Consider the following 17079-nt stretch of genomic DNA (forward strand, 5'->3'; position numbering starts at 1 on the left):
GTGTAGTGGTTAGAGTGCTGAACCAGGACCTGGAAGACCAAGTTTCAAATCCCCACTAGGCCATGGCGCTCACTGGGTGAGCTTGGGCCAACCATTGCCTCTCATCTCAACCTACTTCACAGGGTGGTTGGGATTAAATGAGGAGGGGGAGAACCATATACACCACTTGGGAGCTCCTTGGAGGAAAATGGTGGGATATAGATAAAATAAAAATAAAAGAAAAGAAAAGAAAAGAGAAGAAAAGGGAGGAGCGTGAGAACCAGAAGAAAGACAGGTGACATCAGCTGCAACTACTTTTATCAGTGTGCATTTAAAGGTAAATACGGGTCCCCCCCCCCAGCTGTTAGGTCCAGTCACGGACAACTCTGGGGTTGCGGTGCTCATCTGGTTTTACTGGCCGAGGGAGCTGGCTTACAGCTTCTGGGTCATGTGGCCAGCATGATTAAGCCACTTCTGACAAACCAGAGCAGCGCACGGTAACACCGTTTACCTTACCTCTGGAGTGGTACCTATTTATCTACTTGTACTTTGACGTGCATTCGAACTGCTAGGTTGGCAGGAGCAACAGGAGCTCACCCCGTCGCGGGGATTCGAACCGCCGACCTTCTGATCGGCAAGATCTAGGCTCTGTGGTTTAACTCACAGTGCCACCCGTGTCCCATATTGTCAGTTAACCCTATGCAAAAAGAGCAATGCCCTAATTGTGACCCACTCCCACACATCAAAGAGTGAGTCTCCATGTGCGCACAAGAATGTCAGGGGCTGGATATGCACAGTTACTGGTGTCCTTGTGCCCCAGTACTCTTTCAGTGGCACTGTTTGCCCTTCCCACACTCAGTGGGGCTTAGACATATCTAGGAATGTGCTGTTACTTAGGAAAATGTTGTCTAAATGAATTCAAAATATTTCTGGCTAAATACATTTGGAATTTTTCTCCAAAGGAAATCACAGCATTTGTAGAGTTGGAAGCAGTGGCGTAGCGTGGGTTGTCAGCACCCGGGGCAAGGCAAGTAATTTGTGCCCCCTAACCCGTGGATTTGCGCCCCCTAACCCTAACCCACAGATGTTGCACCCGGTGCGGCTGGCCCCCCTGCATCCCCCACGCTACGCCACTGGTTGGAAGGGACCCCATGGACCATCTAGTTCAGCCCCCTGCAATTCAGGAATCCTGCCCACAGCTATGCTTGGGTGGGCTCAAAGCACCAAGCTTCTGGTTAACAGTCAGACACACTGTGCCTCTGGGGAATGCTGGCTTAAAAGTGGTCTGCTATGAAATATATCAATTTGCCACCAATAAAAGTTGTTGCAATGAACTCTTGCCTGGCTTCTAAACCTGCAGAGACCTGCCACCAAGAACGCCAATTCATTGTCTTCACTCCCGCAATGCTCCTATGGTTACTTTCTTCCTATCATGATCATGACTAAGCCCACAACTCCCAGACCCATTTCCCACTTTTTTTTTAGCCTTATTCCATTATCCCTAAAACCCAACTCATTATCTGCCTCCTGATCTCCTACCCTAATGCTCCATAATCTCGGGGGAGGGGGTAGAATATTCCAAAGAGACCCAAGTCATACTAGTATTGAAATGGAGGAACTTTCACGTGAAAAAACTATGAAGAAGTAGCGGTTATGTTGTTGTTGTTTAGCCGTTTAGCCATGTCTGACTCTTCGTGACCCCATGCACCAGAGCACGCCAGTAGCGGTTATAAGAATGTGTAAATGAATGCTGCTCAGCCTACCATTTTACATGTCAGTAGAAGGGAAAGGAGTCACCGAAGGGAAATTTCTGTTGCTGAAAGAGGAAAGATTTAAAAGAGTGTGCAACATCGCATGCTTTCTGGATGCCTTTTAAACTGGACCCCTGCCCACCCCCCACAGAAGTGACCAAATTTCCTTTCTGGTTTCTCACTAAGGAGTGTCATGGAATTCTTGCATCACAACCAAAAAAGGTCAAGTTCCTCTCTAGCTCTTTGTTTGCTTAAAGATGGTATTTGACATTCAGCTGAATTTATAAGAATTACAAACAGTGGCTTGCAGGCTAGAAAAACGAACCCCACGCTATAAATCAGGAACTTTAAAGCACAGTACTGCTTGTCTCCTTTTTCTTCTTTGGTTGTCACTTTTCACTTTGGGTTGCTGCCCAATTTCTTTCTAAAGCAGGCATAGGCAAACTCCAGATGTTTTGAGACTACAATTCCCATCATCCTCCGACCATTGGTCTTGTTAGCTAGGGATGATGGGAGTTGTAGTCTCAAAACATCTGGAGGGCCAAGGTAGCCTATGCCTGTTCTAAAGTCTATCTCAATATTACCCCTTTCCACTAATTGCTGCACACATTCCTGTCCTCCCCTCCAAATGCTGGCATTTCAGATCCATCATCATTATTCTTACATCCTGCTCCACCACTTTCTCCATATTAAGCACCTGTTGTCCTGTTCTGTTGAGCCTGTATGCCTCTGTTTCAACAGCAGCCATCAAGATGCCTTTGCAAAGGTTTACAAGCAAGGCATGAAGGCAACTGTTGTCCCCTAGTGTTTATTCCCAGGAATCACCTGTGAGCACGGATATTTCTGCTACCTATCACAGCCATACTGCAATCGCTAGCAGCCTAAACTGCGCACTGGCCCTTGCCCAAATCTGTACCTTTTTCTTGCATTGTGTTTATTTTCCTTTATCGACCCTCTTTCACTTCAGGCACTTGCTGCCTCTGCCTTCATCTGTATTGCTCTTTGGGGCTGGGAGTCCTGATCTAGCTTTGAAAGAAAGCCCTTGGAAAGCCATAATTCCTTTACGCACAGGGCCAACTATGTGGTTGCTTGCGGAAAATGCTTGGCTGCAAATGTCCTCACCCCTTCACACCAGTGGTGTAGTGTGGGGGGTGCAGGGGGGCCGGCCGCACCGGGTGCAACATCTGGGGGTTAGGGTTAGGGGGCACAAATCCACGGGTTAGGGGGCACAAATTACTTGCCTTGCCCCGGGTGGTGACAACCCACGCTACGCCACTGGGGGTGCTTAGGTGTCTGCCTGTCAATCATTTGTTCACCCCTCACTTTTCAGTGTTTCCCATCACTTCTGTAACTGCAAAGTTTGTTTTTTAAATAATCATAATCATAATTTGTTGCACTAGGATGACAAAACACTTTCATTCTGCACAACTGAAGTAGATTCAGCTTATGGCATGTTATTGAATCCCTCCCTGGGGGAGAGAAGAATAAACTAAAATCTCTCTGTTTGCTTTCTCTGTACTTTGCCTAGTGTGGGAAAACATACTTTATTATTTTTTGCTTGTTGCTTCTTCATTTTGGAAATTGAGAGGGGAAAAGAGATACCTCAGTTCAAGTGAATTATGGCACAGCCTTCCCCAACCTGCTGCCCTCTGTTTCGGACTACAATCCTCACCAAGTCAGCATGAGGGCATCAGGTTGACAAAAGGTATGTTATATTAGTCTCTCAAAAAAGGCTCCATTTTTAAAGTGCCAGTTAGTTATGACGTTTAAATGTGAGGTGAGGACAAATGCAATCTGGACGTGCTCAGAGACAGTCTTTTCTCCTGCTACAACTACAGCATTGGAAGGTGAGCCTGAAACACGATGTTGGGGACTCAGGGTGACCTTATTTTTGTCCTTTAAAGCAGCAACCCTTCCCTCAAATACTGCTTTTATTTCAGTTATTTTATCTCCCTCAGTCAACTGCCCCTTTCTCGTCATCCTGCTGCGTCATCGCTACCCCCCCCCCCCCGCGCGCGCCCCGCGCGCTCTTCGAATGTTCCCGACGCCGTTAGAAGCAAGTAGAAGGCGCTCGCGCTTCAAAGTTAAGTAGAAAGATGACGGAACTTTTTTTTCTGGTCGCGAGGCGCTGAAGGGCGCGCCCGAGCTATTTTGCATAACGGCCGCCCAGAAGGCGTCTCGAAGAGCCAACCCCTTCGTCCCTCCGAGCCCCTATTGGTTGCCGGTGACATCAATCCTCTCCCTCCGATCTCGAGCCCTGTAGAAGCTTCTGGTTGGGACGAGCAGAGGCGGGAAGGAGGCATAGCGGAGCGATTGGTCAGAGGTCCGCGGTGTGCGTCACGATTGGCCGAGCGCGTTCTGGCAGGTTCCAGAAGCGGGAGAGCCGCGGGTATAAAAACGGAGGCGAAGGCGACGGCAACGGCAGATCGCGCCTCAGAGCCGAAACGAGAGCGTTCGTTGTGAGCGAAGCGGCGGGCGAGATACAGCCAAAACCACTACCGTGAGGGACTTTCCAGTCGGCGGAGCTTTCGAGACCGCGTTCCTGCAACCATGTCGGGCAAAGCGCCTGCCATAGGCATCGACTTGGGCACCACGTACTCCTGCGTGGGGGTCTTCCAGCATGGGAAGGTGGAGATCATCGCCAACGACCAAGGCAACCGCACCACGCCCAGCTATGTGGCCTTCACGGACACCGAGCGCCTCATTGGGGATGCAGCCAAGAACCAGGTGGCTATGAACCCCAACAACACCATCTTCGACGCCAAGCGCCTCATCGGCCGCAAATTCGACGACCCCACCGTGCAGTCCGACATGAAGCACTGGCCCTTCCGTGTGGTGAGCGAGGGAGGGAAGCCAAAGGTGCAGGTGGAGTACAAGGGGGAGATGAAGACCTTCTTCCCTGAGGAGATCTCCTCTATGGTGCTGACCAAAATGAAGGAGATAGCCGAGGCTTACCTCGGGCGCAAGGTCCAGAGCGCTGTCATCACGGTGCCTGCCTACTTCAACGACTCACAGCGCCAAGCCACCAAGGACGCTGGCACCATCACGGGGCTCAATGTGCTGCGTATCATCAATGAGCCCACGGCAGCCGCTATCGCCTATGGCTTGGATAAGAAAGGCAGCGGCGCTGGCGAGAAGAACGTGCTGATCTTTGACCTGGGAGGTGGCACTTTTGACGTCTCCATCCTGACCATCGAAGACGGCATCTTTGAGGTGAAGTCTACCGCAGGCGATACTCACCTGGGCGGGGAGGACTTTGACAACCGCATGGTGAGCCACTTTGTGGAGGAGTTCAAGCGCAAGCACAAGCGGGACATCGCTGGCAACAAGCGGGCAGTCCGGCGGCTGCGCACAGCCTGCGAGAGAGCCAAGCGCACCCTCAGCTCCTCCACCCAGGCTTCAATTGAGATTGACTCGCTGTTTGATGGCATTGACTTCTACACGTCCATCACCCGTGCCCGCTTTGAGGAGCTCAATGCCGATCTTTTCCGTGGCACCCTTGAGCCTGTGGAGAAGGCCCTGCGTGATGCCAAGCTCGACAAAGGGCAAATCAATGAGATTGTGCTCGTCGGTGGCTCCACCCGCATCCCCAAGATCCAGAAGCTGCTGCAGGACTTCTTTAACGGCAAAGAACTCAACAAAAGCATCAATCCTGATGAAGCTGTGGCCTATGGCGCTGCTGTGCAGGCTGCTATCCTGATGGGGGACAAGTCCGAGAATGTGCAGGACCTTCTGCTTCTTGATGTGGCACCACTGTCGCTGGGTATCGAGACAGCTGGTGGTGTGATGACCGCCTTGATCAAACGCAACACAACTATTCCCACCAAGCAGACCCAGACCTTCACCACCTATTCAGACAACCAGAGCAGTGTGCTGGTGCAGGTGTATGAGGGCGAGCGGGCCATGACCAAGGACAATAATTTACTGGGCAAGTTTGACCTGACGGGTATCCCGCCAGCCCCCCGCGGTGTTCCTCAAATTGAGGTCACATTTGACATTGACGCAAACGGCATCCTCAATGTCACAGCGGTGGACAAGAGCACCGGCAAAGAGAACAAGATCACAATTACTAATGACAAGGGCCGCCTCAGCAAAGACGACATTGACCGTATGGTCCAGGAAGCAGAGCGTTACAAGGCAGAGGATGAGTCCAACCGGGAACGGGTGGTTTCCAAGAATGCCCTGGAGTCCTATGCGTACAACATCAAGCAGACGGTGGAAGATGACAAGCTGAAAGGCAAGATTAGTGAGCAGGACAAGCAGAGGGTGCTTGAGAAGTGTCAGGAAGTGATCAGCTGGCTCGACCGCAACCAGATGGCTGAGAAGGAAGAATTTGAGCACAAGCAGAAGGAGCTGGAGAAGCTTTGCAACCCCATCATTGCTAAACTGTACCAGGGTGCTGGAGGAGCTGCGGGGGCTCCAGGCGGTGGGCCCACCATTGAAGAGGTAGACTAAACTACCATAGACTGGACTATAAGAGCAATTGCCATCTTCTGCTCTTCCCTTTTTCTTCAGTCAGTGCCATTGCTGGAGGGATTTTCCTGGGGGTGTGTATGGGAGGAGGTTGTTAACTTGCTCTCTGCCAGGGGAAGAAAAGCCAGCTTAAAAGTTTGTTGCAGATAATGTTTGTCTTTGTATTCAGATATCCATGCTAGTCTGTAGATTTCTGTTTCTTTATGTTCACTGTTTTTTAAAGTATCTACTTGAGCATTACAATTGAGGGAGAAACATTTCAAGAGAGCATGGAAAATGTTAAAACATACCCCAAAGAAAGGTTTTACCTTTTTTTGTAACTATTTGGTCTGGTTATTTTAAAATTTTGGTAATAAAAAGTTACTTGAAGCTTAACAATACCCTCCTTTTTCATTTTAAAAGTAAATGGTTTATGGGATAGAAGCGGTAGCAACTGTGGGTTTAAGTGCTCTAGTGGGGAAAATAGTTAAGCACTTGCACTTCTCCTGAAATGATTGTTGGGTTACAGGCAGAGTATTTTATTGGTGGTCTGGCTTAGTCTGTTACTACTTGGCACAACTTTGCCACTATCCTTGATTTAAAAAAACCCCAGACAGAAATGCAGTAGGTAAACCTTTCTATCACTGTGTATATATATATATATATGTGTGTGTGTGTGTACGTGTGTACGTACTGGGACATGATTTTCAAGTCACTTCTCAGTAATGCAGTTGTTAAAGGTACAGGAGCTGTTAGAAAAAGTGGCACCCAGTTAACTGCAGTTAAGTCTTGCTTTGATTATCTTTAAAACTAAAAATTATCACAGGGGTTAAAGATTTCTGCACAATTGCCAGCTGGTCTAATGTCATAAAACAGAGATCCTTTCAACAGCTTAAGTGTTTTACTTCTGGCAGAGTCCAAAGCTAATTGGTTTCATACATCAGGGAAACTAAAGAGCCTTATTAAAAAGAATACTTAATTGAGGAGCTTTCCTTTATAATTAGCTTTACTATGTAATCAAACCAGCTCAGGAGCTGACAACAGCATAAAAACAGTTTGCTAACAGGGTGGAGCCAGATGCAAATGCTTGCATAAACTGGTTTTGGTATCTTATCTCTCTGAAGGGATGAAACCAATGGGGTCAGAATAGCAAAATCGTAAGAACTATTTTGGGGAGATGCTAGTTTCTCATGAAGTAATAACTTCCCAACTGCTGGTGGTGACCCTTGTAAAATATTTAAAGTTAACAGCTTGTAAAACTGCTTAGCTAGTGGAGCAGAAGAACTCTGTGTTGTGAGCTGATCTTGTCCACGTATGGTGAAATCAAGGGCTGTAGCAAACTTGGGTTTAACTGATTTTATGGTAAAATTGACAAGGTCCTGCTGGGATGGTTTAACTGGAAGATTCTTGAATGAAAGACTAGGTAGCTGAATGTGGTTTCTATATCTGGAAGGAAAAAATGGCCACTTCTCAAATACCTTTAAAAAATCATAATACTGGATATTATCAGTTCAATCCAAGGATTCCCCAAACAGACTGGATCCAGGAGCCTTGGTGAATTACCTAGAAATGGAACAGAGTACAGTGTGGGTGGGTACGTAGAGAGGTATTATTTGTAACAGCTAGTCACAGCACAGCTAAAACTTAAATCTAGGTTACTACCTACATAGGTATTTTTCATTGTCCTATTGCATAGGTATTTCTACAGCCTAGTTACTGTTAGTAAAGTCTGTCTGAAGTGGAGAACATTTTCTAGCATATGCCAAGTCCTTAGTTTTGTTTTTCCTTTTCCCTTATAGGGTTATGATAAAATAAAATAATGGGTGGGAGGATTCCCATACTTTTTAAATATAGGTATAGATGAGATTTTGGCAGGGGTGCCTTTTTCATGCTTTGCGTGGCAAGTAGCATACCTACCAATGTTGCTTTTTCAATGTTTGTTTTCCTTGAAACAACCCACATAGAGGGCCACAGAGGGGTCCAGCTGGTTCCATCTTAAGGCTGCATATACTGTATGTTCTGAGCAACCTCTGCCAACCAGGAGCCCTCCAGATGTTCAGGACCACAACTCACATCAGCCCCACCTAGGATAGCTACATGATGCTTGGCTGATTGGGGCAGATCTCATTAGCCTTCATGCCACTTGAGTGGCCATGTTGGTTGGGACTGATGGAAGTTGTAGTCCCAAACATCTGGAGGTAGGCTGATTTTGAGGATGCTTCTGGTAAATCTAGGTGCCCCCCTACTGAGAGATTCTGGAACACAATAGATTCTCACATGCCACTATGAACTGATAAATTAAGTTCACTGGCGGATAGTTACCTTTACTTGCTCCCCTGCCCTGCCTCCTTTTTTCCTGTCGATCCAGATTAAACTAGTGTAAGAAGCCATCTTTCTTTATTAACAGCCTACATGAAGCAGAAAGGAACGGCATGCACACCATACATTTAAAGCACAAATCCTTTCCCAAAGAACCCTGGGAAATGTAGTTTATCCCCCACAGAGCTACAATTCCCAGCAACTTAACCAACTACAGTTCCCAGGATTCTTGGGAGTGGGGAGTCATGAGCTTCAAATATATAGTGTGTACACAGTTGCAGTTTCCTATTGCTAAGCTAGACTTGATAGGCTTCAGCAAGATGGCTGTTCTGTGTTCTCATCAGTATTGGAAGAATCTGAGCACCTCCATACAAGGCTACAGAGCTGTACATATATTGCAAGTAGTCTGTGTGTTTATATTTAAACCCTGATTTCAACTAAGATTGGCTCCCAACGTGTCTTAGAATTAAAATCTCCAGAAAGTTACAATATAATTAGGGGCATGTTGGTAAGGAGTGGCAGCCTCTTCTGGCATTTGGTGAAACTTTTCAGATTCTAGGCTTTACAGAGGGCTAGACCAAACCTTGCCATGTGGACTTCAGTGGGATTTACTCCCTTAGTCAGGCTCTTGCAGCTTCCAAATGTGGTAAAAGAGATTTCATACCCTCGCTGGAACAGAAATGTTTGACACACCCATTGGGATGAGAGCAGACAGGCTTGATGTTGCTTGCTCTTTTCAAGCGTTATCGTTGAAGGAGTTTCTGTTTACATGACAGTAAAGGCATCAAGAAAACCTATGAAAGTGGGGTGGAGGAGGAGGAGAAAGAAAGGAAATCAGATTTTGGTTACCAGAAATTGGAACTGGAGTCATCAGAGCCCTTTTAGGAGAGCGAGGAACATTAATCCAGCCGTACTAAAATATCTTTACTGCCTCCACTTCTTCTGGGCTCAATTCAAAGCTCTACTTTTGTCCTCGAAAGCCTTAAATTGATGTGGCTATGCTGTGGCCCTCCCAGATGTTGAACTACAACTCCCATCATGCCCAGCCAGCATGACCAGTGGTTGGGTTTAATGGCAGTTGTAGTTCAGCAATAGCTTGTGGGAAGGACACAAGCTATTGCTGTGGTAGGGACTGTGCCTTACATGTGAAAGGTCCTGGATTCCATCCCTGGTGCCTCTAGAAAGGGCTGGGAATGCTCCCTGCCTAAAGCTCTGGACTGGTGATGCCAGTCAGTGTTGACAGTACTTGGTCTGATTCTGATTCTTATAGAGCAATCAGAAAGCCATTGTAGCTTGTTCCTTTTCCAAAAGCTTTTCAGGAGCCTCTGCACGGGGGTGCTGCTGGCTGAGCTGGCAGGTGAGCATGGGCCTATGTTTTGAGGATTGGGCCCTAGGTCTTGTGACCAAGCTGAATAGGGTTTGGAATAGGCACAAGTCTCTCCTTATCCCATTTCCTGCCATGCCCCCACCATGCTCCTTTTGGGGGCGGGTGGGACTTAACAGCAACGTAGGCAGCCCAAGAGGCAGCAAACCCAAATTCTCAAACCCTGCTGGATTTTAGGTTTGAATTGTGCTGTCAGTCATGCCTGCTTCAAGTGGCCTGGGTTTGAAGAAGGTTAAGGGTCCTCTTCTATATGAATCCACTCCTCAATTAAGAACTTCATGCGCCCTTCTAAGGTATCCCCCCTATCAAGTTAGACAGGTAACTATTGGAGAGAGGTGCTTTTCTGTGATAGCACTGAAATTATGCAATTCTCTCCTTAGAGATGTTCACCTGGTGTCATCTTTCCAGAACCAGGTAAAACCTCTGCTCTCATGGTAATGCCAAGGTTGCAGGATTGGTCCCTGTATGGGACAGCTTCATGCTCCCCCATCACTCTACCTGGACACTGAGGTCCAGTGCCAAGGGCCTTCTGGTGGTTCCCCCACTGTGAGAAGCCAAGTTAGAGGGAACCAGGTGGAGGGCCTTCTCAGTAGTGGCACCTGCCCTGTGGAACACCCTCCCACCAGAAGTCTTCTACCAGACTTTTATAAGACATCTAAGGCAGCCCTGTTTAGGGAAGCTTTTAATGTTTGATGCATTACTGTATTTTAATATTTTGTTGGAAGCTGCCCAGAGTGGCTGGGGAAGCCCAGCCAGATGGACGGGGTACAAATAATAATAATGATGATGATGATGATGATGATGGTATGTGGAATCCTTTTAATGGCTTTTACCAGCTCCCCCGCCCAAATCTGCTGGTGTGTGCTGCCTTTACATTTTTGAAGTTTTAACACTGGTTTTGATATTTTTTTCCTATTGCTTGCCATAAGCTACCCTTAGTCTTTTTCTGGTGAAAGCAGGCTATTTAGTTTGAATGCATGCATAAATGCCGAATTCTGACAAACCTTTGGGGTGAAAAGGAGGCCTAATCATGTGCTGTGGCGCAGGAATAATTTTAGCAATAATTTATTGTGAGCTGTTTTATTTGCTTCTAAGGAAATCCTTGAGAATTACAGGTTTTTGTGTGAGTTCCATAGATTTCATAAAACCATAGAGTTGGAAAGGACACCAAGGGTCATCTAGTCCAACCCCAGCAGCGCAGGAATCTTGCCCACTGCTGTCTCTGGGTGGGCTTGAACCACCAACCTTCTGGTTAACAGCCAGATGCAGTGACCCATTGCACCAGAGTTCAATAGGCTCTTAACGAGGATATTTATTCTGCAAAAAGGAGCATCTCTACCCCCATCGTTCAGCTGAGGTCCACTTTGGAGGGTCTTCTGGCGGTTCCCTCACCACGAGAAGTAAAGTTACAGGGAACCAGGCACAGGGCCTTCTTGGCGGTGGCGCCCGCCCTTTGGAATGCCCTCCCATGTCAGGGAGATAAAGAATTACACAACTTTTAGAAAGCATCTGAAACATTTAGAAAACATCAGGGAAGTTTTTAATGTCTGACATCTTATTATTTTTTATATTTTACTAGAAGCAACCCAGATGGCCGGGGTATAAACAAGAAAATAATAATTATAATTATACTTATAATATAATATAATATAATAATACAATATAACAACAACAATACTTGATAAGGAATAAGGAATAAAATAACTTCCCTTTTCCAACTTGTGAAAAAACACAACCTGAAGTAGCCATGTTTCACTTTCTTACTGGTGCAGGAAATCTAGGTATGTAGACAGGGCCCCAGCTCAGTGGTTAAAAGTATCTTCCTTGCATGCTGTGAAGGTTCAGGGTTCAATCCTTGGCATCTCCAATTAAGGCTGGGAGAGACTCCTTGCCTGAAATCCGAGACAGCCGCTGCCAATCACTGTAGACCACACTGAGCTAGATCAGCGCCATATAAAGTAGATTCCTATGTTCTTAGAAGGAGTAATAGAATTTCAGAGTTGGAAGGGACACCAAGGGTCATCTAGTCCAACCCCCTGCAATGCAGGAATCTCAGCTAAAGCTAGAGATGACCATGACAGATAACCATCCAATCTCTGTTTAAAATCCTCCAAGGAAGGAGAGTCCACCACCTCTCGTGGGAGTCTGTTCCACTGCCGAACACCTCTTACTGTCAGACAGTTTTTCCAAATGTTTAGTCGGAATCTCATTTCTTGCAACTTGAAGCCATTGGTTCGAGTCCTACCCTCCTGAGCAGGAGAAAACAAGCATGCTCCCTCTTCCACGTGACAGCCCTTGAGATATTTGAAGATGGCTATCATATCTCCTCTGTCTGCTGTTTTCCAGGGTAAACATACCCAGCTCCTTCAACCGATCCTCATAAGGCTTGGTTTCCAGACCCTTATCATCTTGGTCACCCTCCTCTGCACATGTTCCAGCTTGTCAACATCCTTTTTAATTGGACACAGTATTCCCGGTGCGGTCTGACTAAGGCAGAATAGAGTGGTACTATTGCTTCCCTTATTCTGGACCCTATACTTCTGTTGATGTAGCCTAGAATAGAATTTGCTTTTTTTGCTGCTGCATCACACTGTGGACTCCTGTTAAGCTTGTGGTCCACAAAGACCCCTAGATCCCTTTTTCACATGTACTGCTACTAAGCCAGGTGTCCCCCATCCTATATTTGTGCATCTAGTTCTTCCTGCCTAAGTGCAGAGCCTTACATTTGTCCTTATTGAAATTCATTTTGTTAGGTTGTGCCCAGTTCTCCAATCTGTTAAGGTCATTTTGAATTATGATTCTGTCTTCTGCAGCATTAGGTACCCCTCCCAGTCTGGTGTCATCTGCAAATTTGATGAGCATCCCCTCAATTCCTTCATCCAAGTCATTTATAAAGACGTGGAACAACAACGAGGCCAGGGCAATTCTCTTAAATCTCATTTAAACTCAAAGTTCATTTTGAGCAAGCAATAATACAGTTTGCTGCCCTCAACTGCAACAGAAATTAGCTGGGCTGGCACTTAGGTCATATTGACACTATATGTATAAAGCACATGCTTCTTTCTAAAGAATATTGGGAGCTATAGTTTACCCAGAGCTCAAACTACAGCTCCCAGGATTCCTTGGGGTGGAAACCATGTTTTAAATGGGCTTTAAATAGATCTTCCACTGTGTTTGAGGGGGTGTGTGGGACTGGTTGCATGGAGCACAGAGCTCCGTCAGCTCCAAGTCCCTTAGCAGCTGTCACTTGAGATCTCTGCCGGAAGGTAGGGCCATCTGCAAATACCCAATTTGACTAAAGGAACCGTCAGGCAGCATTTAAACAAATTCTTGTGCCGTTTGGCTTAGTGCACAGTTCCTTTTCCTGACGTGCTTGTTCTGCGCCATAATGTAGTCTGGATTTTGTAGGTCGACCCTACAGTAAAGCAAGCAAGTAGACCACCCTTCTCAGAAATGTCATATGGCGAACTTCTCCCAAATCTAGATTTTTAAAAAATGCTTCAGTCTTTTGGCTTGATAGGCGCAACTTCTACAGAACTTGAATTTGCAAGATCTGAACGCAACCCCGAGGGCGATGGGAGTGTTTGGGCGTGGTTGCCATCCTGCAGGTGATGCTCTGCATTTAGCCCAGCAGACGGCTGCAAAATGGAGGGGAACGTGGGCACAATGCATCCCAGATGGTATTTCCTCTCTCTTTGATGTGCCTTATGAAATAAAAACTTGAAAGCTGGCTAGAAAAGACGCTCTGGAATTAAAGAGGGCAATCTACTAGGGCCATCTTCTGAAGCAATTGTTCTGGGCCTTTGAGCAATTCTCATGAATGTTTCCACAGAGCTTATGCTGGAGACTGTCCTGGTGAAATTGTGCCCTTGAGTCAGAAATAAATGAATTGCTTTTCCTTCATGGCTACCTTTGACAGTCTGCAAAGAAGATTTCTGGGAGTAAAGTGGCACATAGGGAAAGGAGAAGCAGTGGCGTAGCGTGGGGGGTGCAGGGGGGGCCGGCCGCACTGGCCGCAACATCTGGGGGGTAGGGTTAGGGGGCACAAATCCATGGGCTAGGGGGCGCAAATTACTTGCCTTGCCCTGGGTGCTGACAACCCATGCTACGCCACTGAAGAGAAGGAGTGACTTTTTAGTTGGAGAGGAAGATTCTCCCCAAAACAGACAGAATATTATTGGTCATTCTCTAACCCAGATAAAACAGGCATTATCAGATTTGAAGGAAACTTTCCAGCCAGGTGAAAACACTCAGGGAGATCTGGGGAGGGAACATGGCCTGGGAAAAGTCCCAAGGGCCAGGTTGAAAGGCCTGAAGAGCAACATTCTGTTGGGGGGGGGGAGAGACCACAGGCTCTCCATCCCTGGTTTATAGCTGTATAAAAGCAGACCTGTAAATAAGCCCACAAAAATTACAATCCCTGTGCATCCTCCACAGACAGCAAGGAGATACAGACTGCTAGCCTCTTAGCCTCTAATAAAAAGGGGGAAAAGGAAAGGAAATTCTGTGTGCAATGCAAACTGTTGGAGAAGCAATAGAACAATCTGATCCTCTTTCAAAAGCCTGCAGCATTTCTTTGATGGTTGTGGAGAAAGAGACTTTTCTTTCTTGGTGGCTATTAGCAAGTTGGTGTAGGAAGGTTGGAGTGATCCATTCCTCTGCCTCCAGCCTGCTTATCTGCTGCAGAGTATACTCAGGTGCCTATGGTTGTTAAATACGAGGCTGATATAAAAGCAACAGCAATATATATTATAATAATATAATAATTTATTATTTATACCCCACTCATCTGGCTGGGCTTCCCCAGCCACTTTGGGCGGCTTCCAACAAAATATTAAAATACAGTAATGCACCAAACATTAAAAGCTTCCCTAAACATGCTGCCTTCAGATGTCTTCTAAAAGTCTGGTAGTTGTTGTTCTCTTTGACATCTGGTGGGAGGGCGTTCCACAGGGCGGGTGCCACTACCGAGAAGGCCCTCTGCCTGGTTCCCTGTAACTTGGCTTCTTGCAGTGAGGGAACTGCCACATGGCCCTTGGCGCTGGACCTCAGTGTCCGGGCAGAACGATGGGGGTGGAGACGCTCCTTCAGGTATACTGGAAAACTGCTGTTTGTAGACTATATTGAACCAGATGTCCCAATGGTCTGACGCAGCATAAGGCAGCTTCCTATTATCCTATCATAAAGGTAGGCAACAAGAGCGCCATAGATTTTTTGCAAGTCTGACTTCTTTTGTCTTTGGCTGTGTACACACTCTTATTTGCTCTGCATCCCATTTCCTGTCCCCACCCCCCTTCTGGTTTGTGAAGCTGTATACACATGACATTAGCCACAATCTACATCTATCCTGCAGCAATCTGATTTGAAAACTTAAGCTACATGAAAGCATCCATGCCACCTCTCCGCCTACTGGCACAGACCAAAGTTGGGCAACTTGGAAACATGCGCAGTTTGACTGATGTGCACAGTGATGAGCATGCCATTTGAAATGCAGCAAAAAATATACATATAAAAAAAATACTTCCAGCAAAGCACCTCACTGCATTTTAAGCCAGTGATACACACACAGCCTTTGTCTTCGAATACAATGGGGTGAATCCTGTGATTAGCATTTTGCACAAGAACCTGGGAATACTGGAATCGAACGCAAGCTAAGCTGTATTGTCTCTCTGTGCTCTTGAGCAATTTGCTTTCTCTTGGCCATTTGGCTTTTCATCTGCTAAATGGGCCTTTTTAATAATGCACAGGGACATTAAAGCAGATGAATCAGGATGCCTGCGACCCAAAACGCTATATGAACGATGAGTGGAGATGATTCTGCAAAATGCTGCAGCAGAAAGCCAAATTGTGTGTACGGTGCTAAGAAATCCATCTGCCCTGAATGTTGTTTTCTCCTTGTGGCGTGTTCACAATCAAAGGTTAGCAGCTAGAACAACCGCAGCATGCATTCCCAGCAGCATCAAAATAGTTGGCACCATCTTAAATTAACAAATAAAAATAAAAAGAGGAGCAGAGAGGGGTAGGGAGCCTTTTATTAGTGTGAGCAGCTGGCTATTCAGGTTTTTAAAAGTTACATTCCCTTCCCATAAGTGGCACTCCGTGCTAATTGAAACTTTCTCTCACTGAAGGCTTTAATGTAAAGCCAGTGTTGCTGCTGGCCATGAACTTCAGCCAGAATAGCTCTGTGCAGCCCTGGCTGCAGCCTTGGCATGGCAGAGGGTAGCCGCCTTGAACACATGAAGCAGTACAATGATGGACCAACTTGTGTGTTCAGTAGCAAACACAGATCTGGAAACTCTGGCCACTCCTCAGCTTCAAAACAACCATGGGGGGTGGCAGCGGCGATTTTTGAAGAGGAGAAGCATCATGTGTGTAAGGGGCTTATGCCTTCCCCCTCCCCATCACTTTTCCACAGGAACTTATGCAATATAGTACATGCATTGAGGAAACCCAGTTTAGGAAAGTTAACAGCAGAGTTTTTGGGGGGGAGGGGGAGGCAGGGGATCAGGTTAGGGAGAAGGGTTAAGCACATATGCTCCTCTCCCCACACTGTAATGAAGAAGCAGCAGCTTGGGCTGTAACCTCAGGTTACAGATGCTTTGGGTTGCGCAATTTCGGTTTGCGCACCACACCGAACCAGGAAGTACCGGAACGGGTTACTTCTGGGTTTCGGCGCTTGCACAGAAGCACCTAAATCGTGCTTTGCGCATGCACAGAAGCACCGAATTGCAACCTGTGCATGCGCTGATGTTTGCGGACACTGCGGGTTGTGAATGTGCTTCCTGCACGGATCACATTCACAACCCGAGCGTCCATGTTAATTTCATTATTTGTCACTCTGGGTGGCTTTCAGAACATACAGAACCATAATAAAACGTCAAACACTAAAAGCTTTCCTATACTGGGCTGCCTTCGGATGTCTTCTCTCCTTGACATCTGATGGGAGGCCGTTTCACACAAGAGGGTGCAACTGCTGAGAAGGCCCTTCTGCCTGGTTCCCTGTAACCTCACTTCTTGCAGGCAGAGAACCACCAGGAGGCCCTCAGAGCTGGACTTCAGTGTTCGGGCTGAATGACGTGGTTGGAGACACTCTTTCAGGTATACAGGGCTGGTGGCCATTTAGAGCTTTAAAGGTCAGTACCAACATTTTGAATTGTGCTCAGAAGCGTCCAAAACGGGTGGAGAACCTGTGGC

At 46.7% G+C, this 17079-nt stretch overlaps 2 protein-coding genes across 2 annotated transcripts in view; both read left to right on the forward strand.

Moving 5' to 3' along the window:
• The window catches only part of PPP1R36 (protein phosphatase 1 regulatory subunit 36), a gene marked incomplete at its 5' end in the record, with an annotated part of 69582 nt that overhangs the window by 19260 nt on the left and 33243 nt on the right, over nt 1-17079 (forward strand). The gene's annotated exons all lie outside the window — the stretch shown is intronic.
• Nucleotides 4059-6581, forward strand: HSPA2 (heat shock protein family A (Hsp70) member 2). Its single transcript, XM_081926530.1, has one exon. The coding sequence runs from the start codon at nt 4281-4283 to the stop codon at nt 6183-6185; it is 1905 nt and encodes a 634-aa protein (XP_081782656.1). The 5' UTR covers nt 4059-4280; the 3' UTR covers nt 6186-6581.

The sequence above is a fragment of the Podarcis melisellensis genome (genome assembly GCF_964234715.1).
Source record: "Podarcis melisellensis genome assembly, chromosome: 1".
Lineage (NCBI taxonomy): Eukaryota > Metazoa > Chordata > Lepidosauria > Squamata > Lacertidae > Podarcis > Podarcis melisellensis.